At 36.1% G+C, this 16,867-nt stretch overlaps 1 protein-coding gene and 1 long non-coding RNA gene across 2 annotated transcripts in view; one reads left to right on the top strand and one right to left on the bottom strand.

Annotated features, from left to right (window-relative positions):
- Positions 1–16,867, bottom strand: part of LOC127542019 (uncharacterized) — a 236,787-nt gene that overhangs the window by 29,933 nt on the left and 189,987 nt on the right. The gene's annotated exons all lie outside the window — the stretch shown is intronic.
- The window catches only part of ARHGEF38 (Rho guanine nucleotide exchange factor 38), a 134,926-nt gene that overhangs the window by 112,782 nt on the left and 5,277 nt on the right, over positions 1–16,867 (top strand). The window contains exons 10-13 of the mRNA XM_051967447.1: positions 745–1,056; positions 3,432–3,575; positions 6,105–6,303; positions 6,586–6,845. Coding sequence (XP_051823407.1) covers positions 745–1,056; positions 3,432–3,575; positions 6,105–6,303; positions 6,586–6,845 — 915 coding nt within the window. The remainder of the gene's footprint in view (positions 1–744; positions 1,057–3,431; positions 3,576–6,104; positions 6,304–6,585; positions 6,846–16,867) is intronic.

Genomic DNA, 16,867 nt, shown 5'->3' with positions numbered 1-16,867 from the left:
CCATTGCAAACATTATCAGATATGATTCCCTCCTTTCCCCTCAAAAAAAAAAAAAAAAAAGAAAAGAAAAGAAAAAGGAAAAGAAAATACCTAGGTCAAGATCTTTCTAGAGATGCTACAGTCTTGTGGGAGAGGGGATGAATAGGTAGTTATTTCATGAGTCACTTATTATTTCTCTTGCAGTAGCAATAAGAGGACACAGAAGGAGTGTAGTATTTATGGAGTCTGAGCTATGGAATGGAAGAGAACAGGAAACTGGAAGGAGTATTAAATTTCAGGTTCAGAAACAGTTGGGGGTGTGTGGTTATGAGGAATTAAGAAGTAGCTCTTCAGGGAGATTGGATTGTGGGAAGAGAGAATTTCAAAGACCAAAATCAAAGCTGATGATGAGATTGAGAAGAGAAGCAGTAAAGAAGAGAAAGGAGGTTCAATGACATCGTATTTTTGTTTTCTTTTTTTGTTCCATAACTCTCCTCTTCCTTCCTATTTTTAACTTTGTCCTGGTTTTTTTATTTCCTTTTCTAGGGTTGAGGATGTTGGGTGTTTCAGTTACCTTTATTTCTCTCACCCACATGATAGGCTATCAATCATCATTCAATCTCATTATTAATTTTATTTTTCCCTTTTTTCCTGTTTGCTAACTTCCCAAGAGCATCTAGAAAGAAGGAAAATCCACTGAGAACATAGCTGTACAAAGTAATTGGTGGTTATTCTCCCTGTAATGGAACTATTTCCCTTTGGCAGGTGGCTCACTTACACAGGCTGGTCCTGACCCCACTATTGGCCCTGCAGTCCTTATTTCCAGGACCCCAGAAACTCATCCAGAAGCGCTATGACAAACTGCTAGACTACAATGGCTATATACAGTGCTCAGCAGGTGATGACTCAGACCTGGCAAGGAAGGACTATGAAGCTCTTAATGCACAACTTGTTGAGGAGCTCCAAGTGTTCAATCAAGTTGTTCGGCAGGTCCTGCTGAATTGTCTCTACTGTTTTGTCACTCTCCTCAGGGATCTGATGTTCATGGCTTTGAAACCTTATTCCACAGTTATGCCAGTAAGCAGATTATTTCTCCCTACATGGGCAAGAAACAGTTATTAGAAACCGTGCACCTATGAAATAAAGCCCCATTTGTTTCTTCCTTTATTCCCATCCCCACCAAAAATAGCCTGATTTTCTTTTTACGTTATCTCCTTTCCCTATCTGTTACTAAAAGAGAGTTTCTTAGTTGCTTTTGCTTTGACTTCAACCAGTATTTCATTATTTCATTTGTAATTTTTTTCCTCAGATAGCAAGGGCAAGTGCCCAATCCAGCCAGAAAAACACAATCTTTTCAGTTTATCTTTTGTATTCTGTTCAAGAATGGCAAGTCCAAAATGTTAAATCGTAACTATTAAGCTATTCATCTAAAAAGGTCATCTCAGTGTAATAACATAGGTTGGATGAATGTCAAACCATACTTTGTTAGGCCTTTTGTTCTTCTCACAGGGAGAAGAGATTGCATTTGAGGGGTAGAGTTGGGGAGTGGGGTAGGGGACAGAAAATAAGATCTATATTGTTTTTTGTTTTTGTTTTTGTTTTCTCTTTGGTGGAATTAGCTCTCAGTTCTTTATCTTATTAGAAAGTCAAGAGAGGTTGGTACATTGGATAGAGCACTGGTCTTGGAGTCAGGAGAACCTGAGTTCAAATGTGACTCAGACACTTAATGTTTACTGTGTGACCTTAGGTAAGTCAATTAATCCCAAGTGCCTCTCAAAAAAAAAAAAAAAAAGAAAAAGAAAAAAAGAAAAGAAAAAAGAAAAAAGAAAGAAAGGAAGAAAGAAAAGAAAAAGAAAGGCAAGAGAGTGCTAGGCTTCAGGGAAATGTGAGTTCAAACTCTGGCTCTAATACTTAGCTGTGGAACCAGAGCAACTAATTCAAACTCTCTGAGCCTTCTTAGGGAAAATAATACTCACAGTCTAGGTGGAGGGAGGTAGAGAAGATACAAAGCTTTTTTCTCTGTTGTACATTAAATAAATATTCAAGATCATAAGATCTTGGCATTTATTTCCATAAAACTGCAAGTAAGACCTTACTATTCTTTAATTATCCCCATCAGTTCATCTTTTTCTAGGGGGCCAGCATTTCTCACTCAACTATATTTCTGGTTTTCCCACCCAGGAAGATTAAAGGTGGAATCCAAAATATTCAGAAAGGGGCTAATGTTTTACATCTACTGTTTTGACTTGAGCTTTTCCTAGAAATTTTCCTTACCTAAAACTAATTTCATACTAAATTTCTTTAGATAACCATATTTGTGAACTCTAGGAAAACTGAATCAGTATATGCTAGTTGTCAGGTATAGGAAGGAAAGAAAGGGAAGAAAACAAGCATTTATTAAGTACTTAATATGTACCAGCCACTGAATATTATCAAATATTATCTCATTTCATACTCAGAAAACATTGTGAGGTAGGTACTATTATTATTCTCATTTTACAGTTGAGAAAATTGAGGCAGAGGTTAAATTAGTTGGTCAGGATCAAACAGTAATTTTCTAAAATTGGATTTGAATTCAGGTCTTCCTGAAGGTCCAGTACTCTAATTGAAAGTTAAGAAAGGGGAAGAGTAAAATAAAGTGAAGTAGCAATTATGAAAAGACCAGTGTTCACATTTTATTTTACATATATGCTGTCTGTGCAAGTCACTTAATTTTTCAGTGCCATAGGCAATTCTCTCTAAGACAATATGTTACTGAATTGTGGGTAATTTGCATTGGAACAGAAAGTTTCCTTTTAAAAAAATTGAGGATAATGGAGACCATGGTAGTCTAAGATTACAATTTCCCCAGCAATTACGCCTTTATTTTAAATTTAAAATTCACTATGTAAATCTTTCCTACCTATCTTTAACCTGTAAGCAATCCTCTAAGAATATAAATGTATAGGGGGTGTTGACTTTATTAATAAAGGGAGTTCTCCTCTTTGGGAGTTTCCTATATCAATAAAAATGCAGATCCCGTCCCTAACCTACTCTACACAGTTGAGCAATTCAGAGTCAAACAGGACCAAGGACATAGTTTTTGAAATTGGGTAAGTTAAATGCATTATGACAGGAATTCTTAAACCTTTGGATGAGAGGAATAAAAAGTAGAGGATCACATTTTCAGTGACCTCTAAGTGAAATTTAGCATTTCCTTTTACTAGAATGTAGGTAACAATCATTATTCCATGTAGAGTCCACAGGTTTCAGCAGACCCCATAACACACTCATACAAAGCTTAAAAATTACCACTTTTGTGGGAATTGCTTCTCCTCACTGTTTTGTGAGGAGATGCTTTTTATTTTCCTTGTAGTATTTGCTCATCCCAGCCTGGCTACACATGATTCAGTTGGCATGGGTAATGCCATCTGTGCTTACAAGAGCTCTGGGGCTCTCGTTTTCTTCTCCAGCTATTACCGCTCCCATCCAGCATCAATAAAGCTCAAAATCGAGTAATAGAAGAGGTTCATAGCCTGAATTTTGTAAAGGACAACAGTGCAACTTTTATTGAAAGAAAGCTGAGCTTTGAAAAGAAGAAACCCGGGCCCACTTTGGTGAGTTTGACATGGCCAGTGGTATGATTGCGGGCAAAACTTCCCAGAGTTCATGTCTTCCATGAGGCACAGAGCTTTGGAACCAGTATTTATACATGTTTGGCCACACGTTTTTACAAGTTGCCTGTCCCATTAGATAGTGAGTTCTTGAAGGCCAGAGACTGTCTTCTGTGTCTTTGTACTTAGCACAATGTCTGGCACATTACAGATGCTTAATATATTCTATAGAATCTTAGGACTTTAAGGGATCTCAGAAACCATGTTTCTCCACCATTCTCTACTTTACCCCAACCCACCTTTGGGCAGGACTGCACTTATATCATCTGAAGAGAGCAGTGGTTAACATCTTCTCCCAGATCTCTGTGAAAGATTTACAGAATGAAAATTACAGAGTTGTAAGGAATTTCAGAGACAATCCAATCCAAGCTATACTTGAACAAAAACTCCCTCTTTGTAATATATGAAAAATGGTTATCTATTCTTTGCTTGAAGATCTCCAGTGAAAGGGGTCCCATTCAATCATGAAGTCTTTTTTAAAGTTTTTTTCGATTTTTACCTATATGTTTTGTTATCTTATTACCTCTTCCCCCAAATATATCCTGCATCCTGTGTGGGATGGAGTTATATTCAAACCCTCTTACCCAATTTGACTACTTGGAAGCATCTCTAGGTACAACAGAAAGTTTTAATTCAGTTCTTGCAAGAAGAGGGCCAACATCTGAACAGTTCAGAATAGAGTGGGTGCATATTGAGGGCATTAGGGTATCCATATAGCACTAAGAATGAAGTATACTCTCCCCTTTCCTGTTGGTTTTTAAAGCCATTGAATGAATTAGAAAGGAAACAACTACTGACCAACGGTCAGCAATGCTGTCCACTTCCTGTGGGTGGTGTGACTTCTTGAGGCTTAGCCCTAGAATTAGATCTTTTCTGCCCTACAACCCTATGAGAACAGGAATCATGTGTCTTACACCTAGGATTTGATCCACTTCATCTCATAGTCTTTTTGAGAAATATTCATTTATTTCATTCAGTCCTTTCTGCCCTACAAGCCATCTATTATTTTATTGTTATTATAGCTTTCTATTGACAAAACATATGCATGGGTAATTTTTTAACATTGACCCTTGCAAAAACTTCTGTTCCAACTTTTCCCCTTCTTCCCTCCACCCTCTCCCCTAGATGGCAGGCAGTCTTATACATATTAAACATTTTAAAGTATATGTTAAATACAATATATGTATACATATCTATACAGTTATCTTGTTGCACAAAAAAAAAATCAGATTTAGAAAGAAGGTAAAAATAACCTGGGAAGAAAAACAAAAATGCAAGCAAACAACAACAGAAAGTGTGCAAATGCGGTGTTGTGGCCCATACTCATTTCCCAGTGATCTTTTGCTGGGTATAGTTGGTTCTGTTCATCACTGATCAATTGGAGCTGATTTGGATCCTTTCATTGCCAAAGATGGCCATGTCCAACAGAATTGATCATCATATAGTATTGTTGTTGAAGTATATAATGATCTCCTGGTTCTGCTCATTTCACTTAGCATCAGCTTATGTAAGTCTCTCCAAACCTCTCTGTATTTATCCTGCTGGTCATTTCTTACAGAACAATAATATTCCATAACATTCATATACCACAATTTATTCAGCCATTCTCCAATTGATGGGCATCCATTCAATTTCCAATTTCTGGCTACTACAAAAAGGGCTGCCACTAACATTTTTGCACATATAGGTCCCTTTCCCTTCTTTAGTATCTCTTTGGAATATAAGCCCAGAAGTAACTCTGCTGGATTAAAGGGTATGCACAATTTGATAACTTTTGGGGCATAATTCCAGATTGCTCTCCAGAATGGTTGAATTCGTTCACAACTCCACCAACAATGCAACAGTGTCCCAGTTTTCCCACATCCCTTCCAACATTTTTCATTATATTTTCCTGTCATCTTAGCCAATCTGACAGGTATGACAGGTGTGTAGTGGTATCTCAGAGTTGGCTTAATTTGCATTTCTCTGGTCAATAATAATTTGGAACACCTTTTCATTTGAGCAGAAATAATTTCAATTTCATTCTCCAAAAATTGTCTATTCATATCCTTTGACCATTTATCAATTGGAGAGTAGACAAGTCATCCTTTATAGCAAAAAATAAAAACAAAGGGGGGAAGCAATAGAGCAAAATAAACAGTATAGCAATCTATTCTGACTATATAATCCTCCACTTACAAAGGAGAAAAGCAGCAATATTTTTAATAATGTTTTGTTAATCCTTTTAGAAAAAATGCTGCTTTTACTTTCAAATGATTCTCACCATCCCAACCAATAGAACCTTCTTTTTTTTATAGAAAAATATACAGTAGTAAGATAATGGACATGCCTGATGATATACATCTCAGACCCATAGACCTATAACAGACCTATTGTCTAGCACCTTTTGGATGAAAGGTAGAAAGCATCCATGCACTATTTATTTCCTTGTTTCCTCACAAAAATCCAACTTCTCTATTTCCTTTTCCTCAGTCAGATATGCCCCGTCAGACTGAGAACCATCGTTCCCAGCTTTTAGCAACCTACAGCCTGGAAGCTCTCTACCAAGCAAAGCGCAGGTGTAATGCTACACAGGAACATGACATTGATCTTCTGGAAGGAGACCTGGTGGCTGCTGTGGAGCAGAAGGATCCATTGGGAAGCACAAGTCGGTGGCTTGTTGATGCTGGAAGTGAGTATCATGAAGGAAAGGCCCCCAAAAGTGGGAAAAAAACCTAAGTCTCAATTCCTACCTCTTACTTTTTGTCTGCACGATCTTAAGTAAGTCACTTATTCTGTATGAGACTCAGTTCCCTCATTTGTGAAATGAGGGGATTGAACAAAATGGCTTCTAAGAACTTTACCAGTTCTTGATCCATTATGATTCTTTAAAACTCTCTAAGGTCATATGTTTGGTGAAGGCAGAATCCTTTCAAAATGTTTTCTTGTTTCTTTCTCTTTCCTTCTTGTTTAGTTGCCAAAGGCTTTGTATATGCTTCCTTCCTGAAGCCCTACAATCCAGCCAAAGTGCAGCAGGCAGACAGGGAGCACTGGTTCTGTGAAGAGGACTTTGATAACATCAGCCTCTTTGTGTCTTCATGGCCTGTCAGTCATAGTATCAACCACACCTGGAAAGAGAGTACAAGTGACAGTAGCTCCTCTCTCAATGGCATATGTGGAAAACCTGAAGCAGATGGGGTTGACACAGACTCTGTCCAAGATGGGGATGAACAGGTAAGAATTTGTCCCTTTAAACCACCAATGGGCTATTCTGAACATGAAAACCATTGACCTTATACAACAATTCTTCCAAGATGATATAGCCTTCTAAAAGGAAGGTAGGAAGCACAATGCACTCTATAAATATTATTTTATTTTATGTTCACAAAAGTTCTGCCAGATAGATGCAATTAACATCATCTGGCAGTTGAAGAAACAGAGGCAGAGATTAAGGGACTTTCTCAGGGTCACATAGCTAACCTGATTTCCCTGACTCAAGATTCAGCACTCTACTCATTGCACCACCTGGCTGCAGTCAAAAACATTTTTAGGATTTTGTCATCTTTCAGTTCTCTTGGTCTTCTATACTTTCAGTGATAATGAAAAAATCTTTTTAAAAATACCACTTATCCTGTCCCCTCCTCCTAACACAAGTAATTTAGTTCTGACCAGATTGCCACCAGAACCAAGGAAATCCAACTTAATTCCTGTTAGAACAACATCTTTGTTGATGATACTGGTAGCAGCCTTGAATCCCTTAGAATATTCTGCCTATTTTAAAAATGAAACTCCTGACATGAGAACCAAGAGACTATGGTCTAATCCTCTTGCAAAAAACCAAAATGAAACAAAAACAAACAAACAAACAACAACAAAAAAAAAAAACAAGTTAAACTTCAGGTTGTGTCTTTGCACCACCTCTTGATAAAAAACTGAATGCAAGGCAGATGTCTAGATTATGGAATAAAAACTTAAGAATATGGAATAAACTCTTAAGATGATCTAAGATCTGGAAGAGACCTGAGAGATCATTCTATCTAACACTCTTTCTTCATCACAGAAACCATTTTTGATTAGTCAATAATCAGAGTGAAGAGCTTAAGGTCACATAGCCAGCAAATGGTTGATCTATCTTTCTCTGCTCTATCTGTACCACGTGACCTTGTCTGATTATTGACCAATCAAGGCTAATTTTTTTCAATTAAGAAAAATGAATTATTTGTTTTTACATGTGATATATAAATATATATTACATATGTATTATATATATATAGGGTAAATGGAAGTTAACCTCAGAGAGAAGAGATAACTATACACATCTAGGCAAAACAAATTTCCTCATTGATCAAGTCCAAAAAATATGTCTCATTCTATACTCTTGAGTCTGTTAGCTTTCTATCAGCATGTTTTATTATGAGTCCGCTGGAATCATTGGTTGGTCAATGCACTGATCAGTTTTTTAGCTTTTCAAGTTTGACCAAGTCTGCTTCTTAATTAGCCTGGCTGATTAAAATGCATGGTCTTCAGTTGCCTGTCTCTTTTATACCTTCTTTTGCTTTCATAGTTTTGGCAAGAAATACTGAAAGGCAGTAGTGAATTATGGAGTAAGCTTACTTTACAGTTATTAAAAGGTGATACACATATTTCTGGGACAATATGCAAATATACATTCCCTTGACCCCCATGGTACAATTCTAGAAGTGACCATGGAGAGGTCAGGGTTAATTATATAGAGTATTGGTTAAAGCCACAAAGAGGCGTGTAATATTCTCTTGTTTTTGTTTTCTTGGGGTCTCTGGAAGCAGCCTTCATTTCAGTTCAATAATCACCACAAGAACAGCCAGGTGTTAAAGTCCAAATACTTTATTATCTCTTTCAAAGTCTTGTCTCCTTTCCTGAGGCCCAGTTAGCTTTCTTAGAGGTCTCTCTCTCTCTCCTTGGTTCCGAGAGATTGAGCTCCTGCTGCCAGTCCTTTGTCTTCTCTGCCTTTGCCAGCTTCTCCGCCCTCTGAATTTCTCCGAATCCAAAGGTTTGTGCTTCAGTCTCTAGCCACTGCAAAGGTGGATGATGGAATGAATCTGTCTCAGCTTCCAAGAACTTCTAGTGCGCTTGTCTTTTTTGGCCCTGAGAGCTTCTTGCTTATATGCTCTACACTGAGTATAAATCAATCATTATATCACTAGAAAACCATTATTTGTTGTAGGATTAAATCAATGCTAAACTAGATTTAACCGTTTTCTTCTCAATTCCACTTAGTACCTTATTTCAAGTTTTGGTCCATAAGAGAGGTCTGGTTCTGGATGGCATCTCCAAGTCAAAAAGCATGTCCAAATTCCTTCATGTTGAAATCTTGGGGGCTATGAAAATAGTTCCCTACTGAGTCATTAGGTTCCATTTGAATTAATTCACAAAATTTTTCTCCTTTACTCACAACATTAAATGAACGGTTTATCATTATTAACAAACATGTGCTAGGAGATTTTAGATTTTGAAGGTTTTTACAATAACAAGAAGCAGAACAATTAGTTTATAGTTTATAAGGTACTTTATATGTATTTTTTTCACTTAATCCTGACAATTCTTTGAAGTAAGTAGGTACTATTATTAAATTCATTTCCTCAGGAAGGAAGCTAAGACTAAGAGAAGTTAAGAGGTTTTCTGAGGTTCACATAGTTAACAAATGTTCAAGAAAGGAATTGAACTCAGGACTTCCTGACTCCAAGTTTAGATCTCCTGCCACTGTACCACCTAACTAGATTAATTGTAGCATCATGCTGATTCATTCAAAATTATTTAGTAACATAATAATCACTAGCCATTAGATAGCACTTATTATGTGTGTGTGTGTGTGTGTGTGTGTGTGTGTGTGTGTGTATTATATATGCATTATATATGTTATTTCATTTGATCCTCCTAACAACTCTGTATGGGAGGTGCTAGTATTCACCTTATTGGGTTTTGCCAGATGAGAAAATTGAAATTGATAGAGGCTAAGTTGTTCAGGGATATATAGTTAGTAAATATTTTAGGCAAGATTTGAACTCAAGTCTTCTTGACTCCAAATCCAACATTCTTTCCAGTATACCACTTAGCTGGACATTAGTCATTGTTATTATCATTCAATCATATCTGAGTCTTTGTGAACCTGCTTGATATTTTCTTGGTAAAAATACTCGACTGTTTTGCCATTTTCTTCTCCAACTCATTTTACAGATGAAGTTAAGTGACTTGGCCAAAGTTACCCAACTAGTGAGTGTCTGAGATCAGATTTGAACTCGGGAAGATGAGTCTTCCTGATTCCAGACCCAGTACTCTATCCATTTCACCACCTAGCTATCTCCAATTATAGTAATAAAAAGTACTTACAGAGCATCACCTTCATAAAGTTACTAGTTGTGGGACAGATCTTTTTTTTTTTTATGTTCAGTTATTTTTTTTTTTAAATTTTTATTTAATAATTACTTTATATTGACACTCGTTTCTGTTCCAATTTTTTTTTCCCTCCCTCCCTCCACCCCCTCCCCTAGATGGCAAGCAGTCCTTTATATGTTGGATATGTTGCAGTATATCCTAGATACAATATATGTTTGCAGAACCGAACAGTTCTCTTGTTGCATAGGGAGAATTGGATTCAGAAGGTATAAATAACCCGGGAAGAAAAACAAAAATGCAGATAGTTCACATTCGTTTCCCAGTGTTCTTTCTTTGGGTGTAGCTGCTTTTGTCCGTCATTTATCAATTGAAACTCAGATCTCTTTGTCAAAGAAATCCCCTTCCATCAAAATATGTCCTCATACAATATCGTTGTCGAAGTGTAAAATGATCTCCTGGTTCTGCTCATTTCACTTAGCATCAGTTCATGTAAGTCTCGCCAGTCCTCTCTGTATTCATCCTGCTGGTCATTTCTTACAGAACAATAATATTCCATAACATTCATATACCATAATTTACCCAGCCATTCTCCAATTGATGGGCATCCATTCATTTTCCAGTTTCTAGCCACTACAAACAGGGCTGCTACAAACATTTTGGCACATACAGGTCCCTTTCCCTTCTTTAGTATTTCTTTGGGATATAAGCCCAATAGAAACACTGCTGGATCAAAGGGTATGCACAATTTGATAATTTTTTGGGCATAATTCCAGATTGCTCTCCAGAATGGTTGAATTCGTTCACAGCTCCACCAACAATGCAATAGTGTCCCAATTTTCCCGCATCCCCTCCAACATTCATCATTATTTTTTCCTGTCATCTTAGCCAATCTGACAGGTGTGTAGTGGTATCTCAGAGTTGTCTTAATTTGCATTTCTCTGATCAATAATGATTTGGAACACTCTTTCATATGAGTGGTAATAGTTTCAATTTCATCCTCTGAGAATTGTCTGTTCACATCCTTTGACCATTTATCAATTGGAGAATGGCTTGATTTCTTATAAATTTGAGTCAGTTCTCTATATATTTTGGAAATGAGGCCTTTATCAGAACCTTTAACTGTGAAAATGTTTTCCCAGTTTGTTGCTTCCCTTCTAATCTTGTTTGCATTAGTTTTATTTGTACAAAGGCTTTTTAATTTGATGTAATCGAAATTTTCTATTTTGTGATCAGTAATGGTCTCTAGTTCATCTTTGGTCACAAATTTCTTTCTCCTCCACAAGTCTGAGAGATAAACTATTCTATGTTCCTCTAATTTATTTATAATCTCGTTCTTTATGCCTAGGTCATAGACCCATTTTGATCTTATATTGGTATATGGTGTTAAGTGTGGGTCCATGCCTAATTTCTGCCATACTAATTTCCAATTATCCCAGCAGTTTTTATCAAATAATGAATTCTTTTCCCAGAAGTTAGGGGCTTTGGGTTTGTATGTGGGACAGATCTTGAAGGTCATAACATTGGTAGGCAACTACTAGAAGTCTTCAATTACAGTTTTGGCAATACACTACTTTTTCTTTTTTAGGACAAGTTTAACTAAGATTGCAGAGGCTCATTCAACTATAAGCCGGCCACTCAATGAGGATGAATTTTTTTCTATGTGACTCATGAAATGAAGAAAAATATAAGTTGGCCTTCCATGCTATGTGGCCCCTTTCCACTTCTGAAGGGATAGCATGTCATTATAATGAAAAAAAAATGATAGACTAAAAAAGGAAGAGAATAGATCCCAGAATTACAGGCCAATAAGCTAGATTTTGATTCCTGCAAAAAGTATAGAATGGATCATAAATTGTATGAACAATAAACATCTCAGCAATAAGAAAGAGTCAGAAAAGCTTCATGAAGGCCATCATGTTTATTATAGTTGTAGTCGTTCAATTGTTTCAGTTACATCCAACTCTTCATTATCCATCTGGGGCTTTCTTGGTAAAGATACTGGAGTGGTTTGCCATTTCCTTCTCTAGCTCATTTTACAGATGAGAAAACTGAGGCAGTCAGGATTATGTGACTTGACCAGGGTCATAAAGCTATTTAATGACAGAGAAAATGAGGTTTTACATTAAGTTACCTTTGTCTGAGGAACAAAACTGAGCCAAGTGACCATACTTGTGGACAGTTACTACCATTGCCAGACCTGGGAAAGCACACACATGCATACCTGGAAGATGGATAATTGGAAGATGGAAGGACAGAACATGAGATAGTTAGGAAGAGGAAATCAGCAAAAATATAAGATTCCCTCTGAAGAAGGAATAGGGCATTAGTCTATTCTAGATCCTTCAATTCAGCAGTCACAGAAAGTAAATATTAAGGACAATGTTCTAGGCACTGGGAATACAAAGACGAATCAGTTGCTGCTGGAGCTTACATTTTATTGAGCTATGTATTGTGTGAATTGATAAATAAACACATTTTGAGCTGAGAGACTACTAATGACATCAAAGAACATACGTTTAAGGACTCACAGATTTAGAACTAGAAGGGATCTTGTAGGATCTAGCTATATCAAGTCCAACTTTTCAGAGTCTGGAGTATTCTTGAGTGAATAGATTTGTTTGTGACCCACTAATGGTGGTGCTATTATTGTTGCATCTTTTCTTCTATTTACTGACAAACTTTTACGAAAAATCTTCTATATGTATTGGTTCCATTTCCTCACCTCTCACTCACTTCTCAACTCCCTGAAATCTGGCTTCTGCCCTCACCACTCATCTGAAACTGCTATGTGGCTCAACTTCACAAGTACAGAATGGCTGCATAAAACTCATCAGAAAACAACAAACTCTAGGGAGTTAGCTCAAAATAAATCAAGAATGTGATATAGCAGTTCCCCAAACTAATGTTTTCCTAGACTGCTATAAAAAATGTGTTGTGTCCAAAATAAGGGAGATAAGAGTTTATATTTTCCTTGGCCAAATCATGTTTGTGATATTCTGTTCTGGGCAACATTCTTTAAGAAAGACATTGACAACTCAGAATATAAGTACTGAGTTCTCTGAGTACTCTTCTTGCCAGAGAAGGGTGACTAGAAAAAGGAGGATAGTGGAGATTATGCACACAAAAAGCTTGTAATAGAAATTGAGGATGATTAGCCTAAGGAAGAAAAATAGATGGAGATATCATAATAGCTGGCATGATAGAGCAACTAATACTCTTTTTGGTGAGGCATTTGGGGTTAAGTGACTTACCTAAAGTCACACAGCTAGGAAACATGTTAAATATCTGAAGTCAGATTTGAACTCGGGTCCTCTTGATTTCAGGGCTGGTGTTCTAGCTGCCCAAGTAAAAGTAATACCTGATTTGCATCAGTAGACCTGGATTTGAATTTTCATTCTGCTGCTATATGATCTTGAGTTTCTTTACACATCAGTTTCTTTATCTATAAAATGGAAGGATTAGACTAGATGACTTCTAAAGCTACAGCTCAAAAACTAAAATCCTAATTATTCAAAAGGCCATCATTCTGAAAAGAAAGTGATATTTCTTTAAAAAGACTTCTATGTGTAATCAAGGTGCAATAGGTAGAAATTGAGTTGAAAGGAAGTGATTCCAATTCATTACAAGCAAAAACTTCCTTAAAAAATTATAGAACCATGAGTCTATGGAACATCAGACCAAAATCAACTGGAAAAAGAAACTCTTCTAAACTCTTCTAATGTCATTCTAATCTAATGGTCATTTAGTCTTTTCTTGACTCTCTCCAATCTTTTCCATTTTTAGGTAGCTGTAGTGGTTAGAAAACTTTTTTGTTGTTGTTGCAATGGCCATAAAGGCAGCTGAAGCAGGTGTTATGGAGTGCCTTGTGATTGTGGTTGAACTTTGTTTTTACAAGATGCCAAAACAAAGACTAGCTCTACCCCGACAGAGACCCTGAGTAACATAGCTTAGATATCAAAACTTGATTTTTTAAACCCATATAAAAGCATTTATAACTATTAAGTTCCATCTTGTTCAAATTGGTCCAATGTTCCATCCTATCCAGATATTTTTGAATCTTGAGCATCATTCAGCATATTAGCTGTCTCTTAGCTTTGTGTCTTAAGTCAATCAGATAAGCATTCTATTCCTTTATCTAATCTATTCATTTTAAAATATGTTATATAGAACAGAAAAAGTTCAGAATTCTGTGATACTAAACTAGTGACGTCCTTCCAGATTGACATTGAATAACTAAAAACTATGCTTTGAATCTGGGTATGCAACCAATTTCAAATTTGCTTGCATAGTTCACGTCTATATTTTCCACAAGAATAATGTGAGAGATTTGTAAGTATTTTGTTAAAATCTAGGCAAATTTTAGTAGATATCCTTGATTTTCCAGTCTGGTAACTGTCAAAAAGATGAGATAAGTATGGAATAATGGGCTTTTATGAAGTCATGCTGGATCTTTGTGATCAGTTTTCCTTTCTAGATACTTACTAACCATCCCTTTAAAAATGTTCTAGATTTTTGTTAAGAATCAAAAATCTGGTCACTGGTTTATAGAATGTCAACTCTATTCTCTTGGCCTTGTTGAAAATCAGAACATTTGCCCTTCTGCACTCTTGTAGCACCTCTCTCATTTTCCTAATAACAGGGAAAAGGCAAAGCTCCTTCAATTCTTACCCAATTGCTTCTATTTTGAACTATACTAAGCTTTTGAGTTTATCTTCTGTTAAGTTCATAACTTTAAAATTATTTTAATAGCTTTTTATTTTTCCAAATACATGCAAAAATAGTTTTCAACATTCACTTTTGCAAAACCTTGTGTTCCAAAAATTTCTCCCTTCCTTTCCCTTCCTCCTCTCTTAGAAAGCAAATAATCCAATATAGGTTAAACATGTACAATTCTTCAAACTAAGTAAACAAACAACAACAAGAAGATGAAAATACTATGCTTTGATCCACATTCACTGTCCATATTTCTCTCCTAATTCTTTTGGAATTGCCTTGAATCACCTCATTATTTTAAACAGCCAAGTCCATTACAGCTGATTATCACATAATCTTGTTGTTGCTATGTACAATGTTCTCTTGGTTCTGCTCATTTCACTTAGCATCAGTTCATGTAAGTCTTTCCAGGCTAAAACTATATTTTTAAAAAAAGAAAATCTAAGTTGGTTTGTGAGCTATTTACATGTCCATATTTGTCTCTTTAAGCAACTTTTTTCTTTTCCTTGGAATAATTTATTTCTCTTTGGGTCTTCAGATTTTCTTTTAGGTTGACTTACCCTACAGATTTTAGTTCATGGGATCCTACTGAGGATTTCTTTGTACCTCTTGAAATTGGTTCTTCCCAAACCTAGGATACAAGCTTGACTTTACTTCCTCTATCACAAATTGCAGAATAAAATGGTGTCCCTGTTCCCCAAGAATCTTATCATTTTTATCCAATAACCAGTTCTTCCTTGTCAGTGAGAAATGTATTTAGAAGAGAATATTTCCTTGTTGACATCCCTACCTTTTTAATTTTGAAATGGTGAGTAAAAAAAAAAAGTTAAGAATTAATTAGCAGCTTTGCTATTGGGAGTGGGGGGAAATGAGAAGAAGGAAGACACAAAGAGAGACAGAGATAGTGAGAGAACAGGTCAAATATGCAGAACATGAAATACTTCATCATTGTTATATCATGCTTCCATACCAGGTTTGATGTTTTCTGAACTCATCTACTTTTACTTTCTATTCAGGTTGCTTGCACTATATTCCAATTTATTGCTTCTGTTTATTACTCAAATGACCTTCACGCAAATATTCTACCATACTTTCTCCTATTTAGTTCCTGTGTGTGTGTGTGTGTGTGTGTGTGTGTGTATATGTAATTTTTTTATTTATACTTATATTTACTCTAGGCATACAGTTTGCATGCATATTACTGAGCAAAACTGGATTGCAAACAAATATATACTTATTATAACAAGCATTATCAAATGATATAACTAGCACTAGTGTTATAAGCACATTAATGGAACTGGTAAGAAAGAATTATGGAAGAGGTCCACAGCCCACAATATTTTTATTTTAACCAAGCCAAAATTCTTGGTAACACTTTAATGGCAATATTTACAGAAAAAACATAGAAGATAAAATATTTTCATTACCATTTTTTTTTCAGAATTACTTGCTTTGCATTTTAGTGAATTAGGCAGGAAAGTTAACATTTTGGCAAGCAGTCAATTTCTTTTGTAAACAAAAGTTAAAAAGAATAAATCTGGCCCTACTGAGAAAATCAGCCTTTTCTAGGATTGACTACTGCATTGTGTTTTGATTCAACGATTGGAGATGGGAATGTATTTTGCAAACTACTCTCATGTAAAAGTAATCTTCTAAACTTTAGTGAGTCTTTGGTAGGCTAATACTTTTTCATCATCATTAACAATAAGAATTACATATTTCCCTATCTACCACAGTCATTTGAGGTTCTGTAGTTTTTCTTCATAATCCAAGGTGACCAAAGAGGATGTTCTGGAAAACAACACAGTAACATCCTCAAACAAACAGGCATTTAAAACCTGGTCTAACGAATATGTATTTGTAAATTGCAATGCAAATCTCTCCCCTTTACCTGTTCTATTTTAAAAAAATAAGACATACCTTTCCTGAGGGCAGTTGGTACAGTGGCACAGAGTGCGAGGCTTAGTCAGGAAGACTTGAGTTCAAATCTGATCTCAGATACTTCTTAGCTGTGTGACCCTAGGCAACCATTCATCTCATTTGCTCATAGTTTTCTCATCTGTAAAATGAACTGGAGAAGGAAATGGCAAACTACTTTGCCATTATTTTTGCCAAGAAAACCCCAAATAGGATCCCAAAGGCAAATACAACTAAATCACACTTCCGCTACA

The sequence above is a fragment of the Antechinus flavipes genome, chromosome 6 (assembly GCF_016432865.1).
Source record: "Antechinus flavipes isolate AdamAnt ecotype Samford, QLD, Australia chromosome 6, AdamAnt_v2, whole genome shotgun sequence".
In the NCBI taxonomy this organism is placed as follows: domain Eukaryota; kingdom Metazoa; phylum Chordata; class Mammalia; order Dasyuromorphia; family Dasyuridae; genus Antechinus; species Antechinus flavipes.
This window is presented reverse-complemented; position numbering and strand designations above follow the sequence as displayed.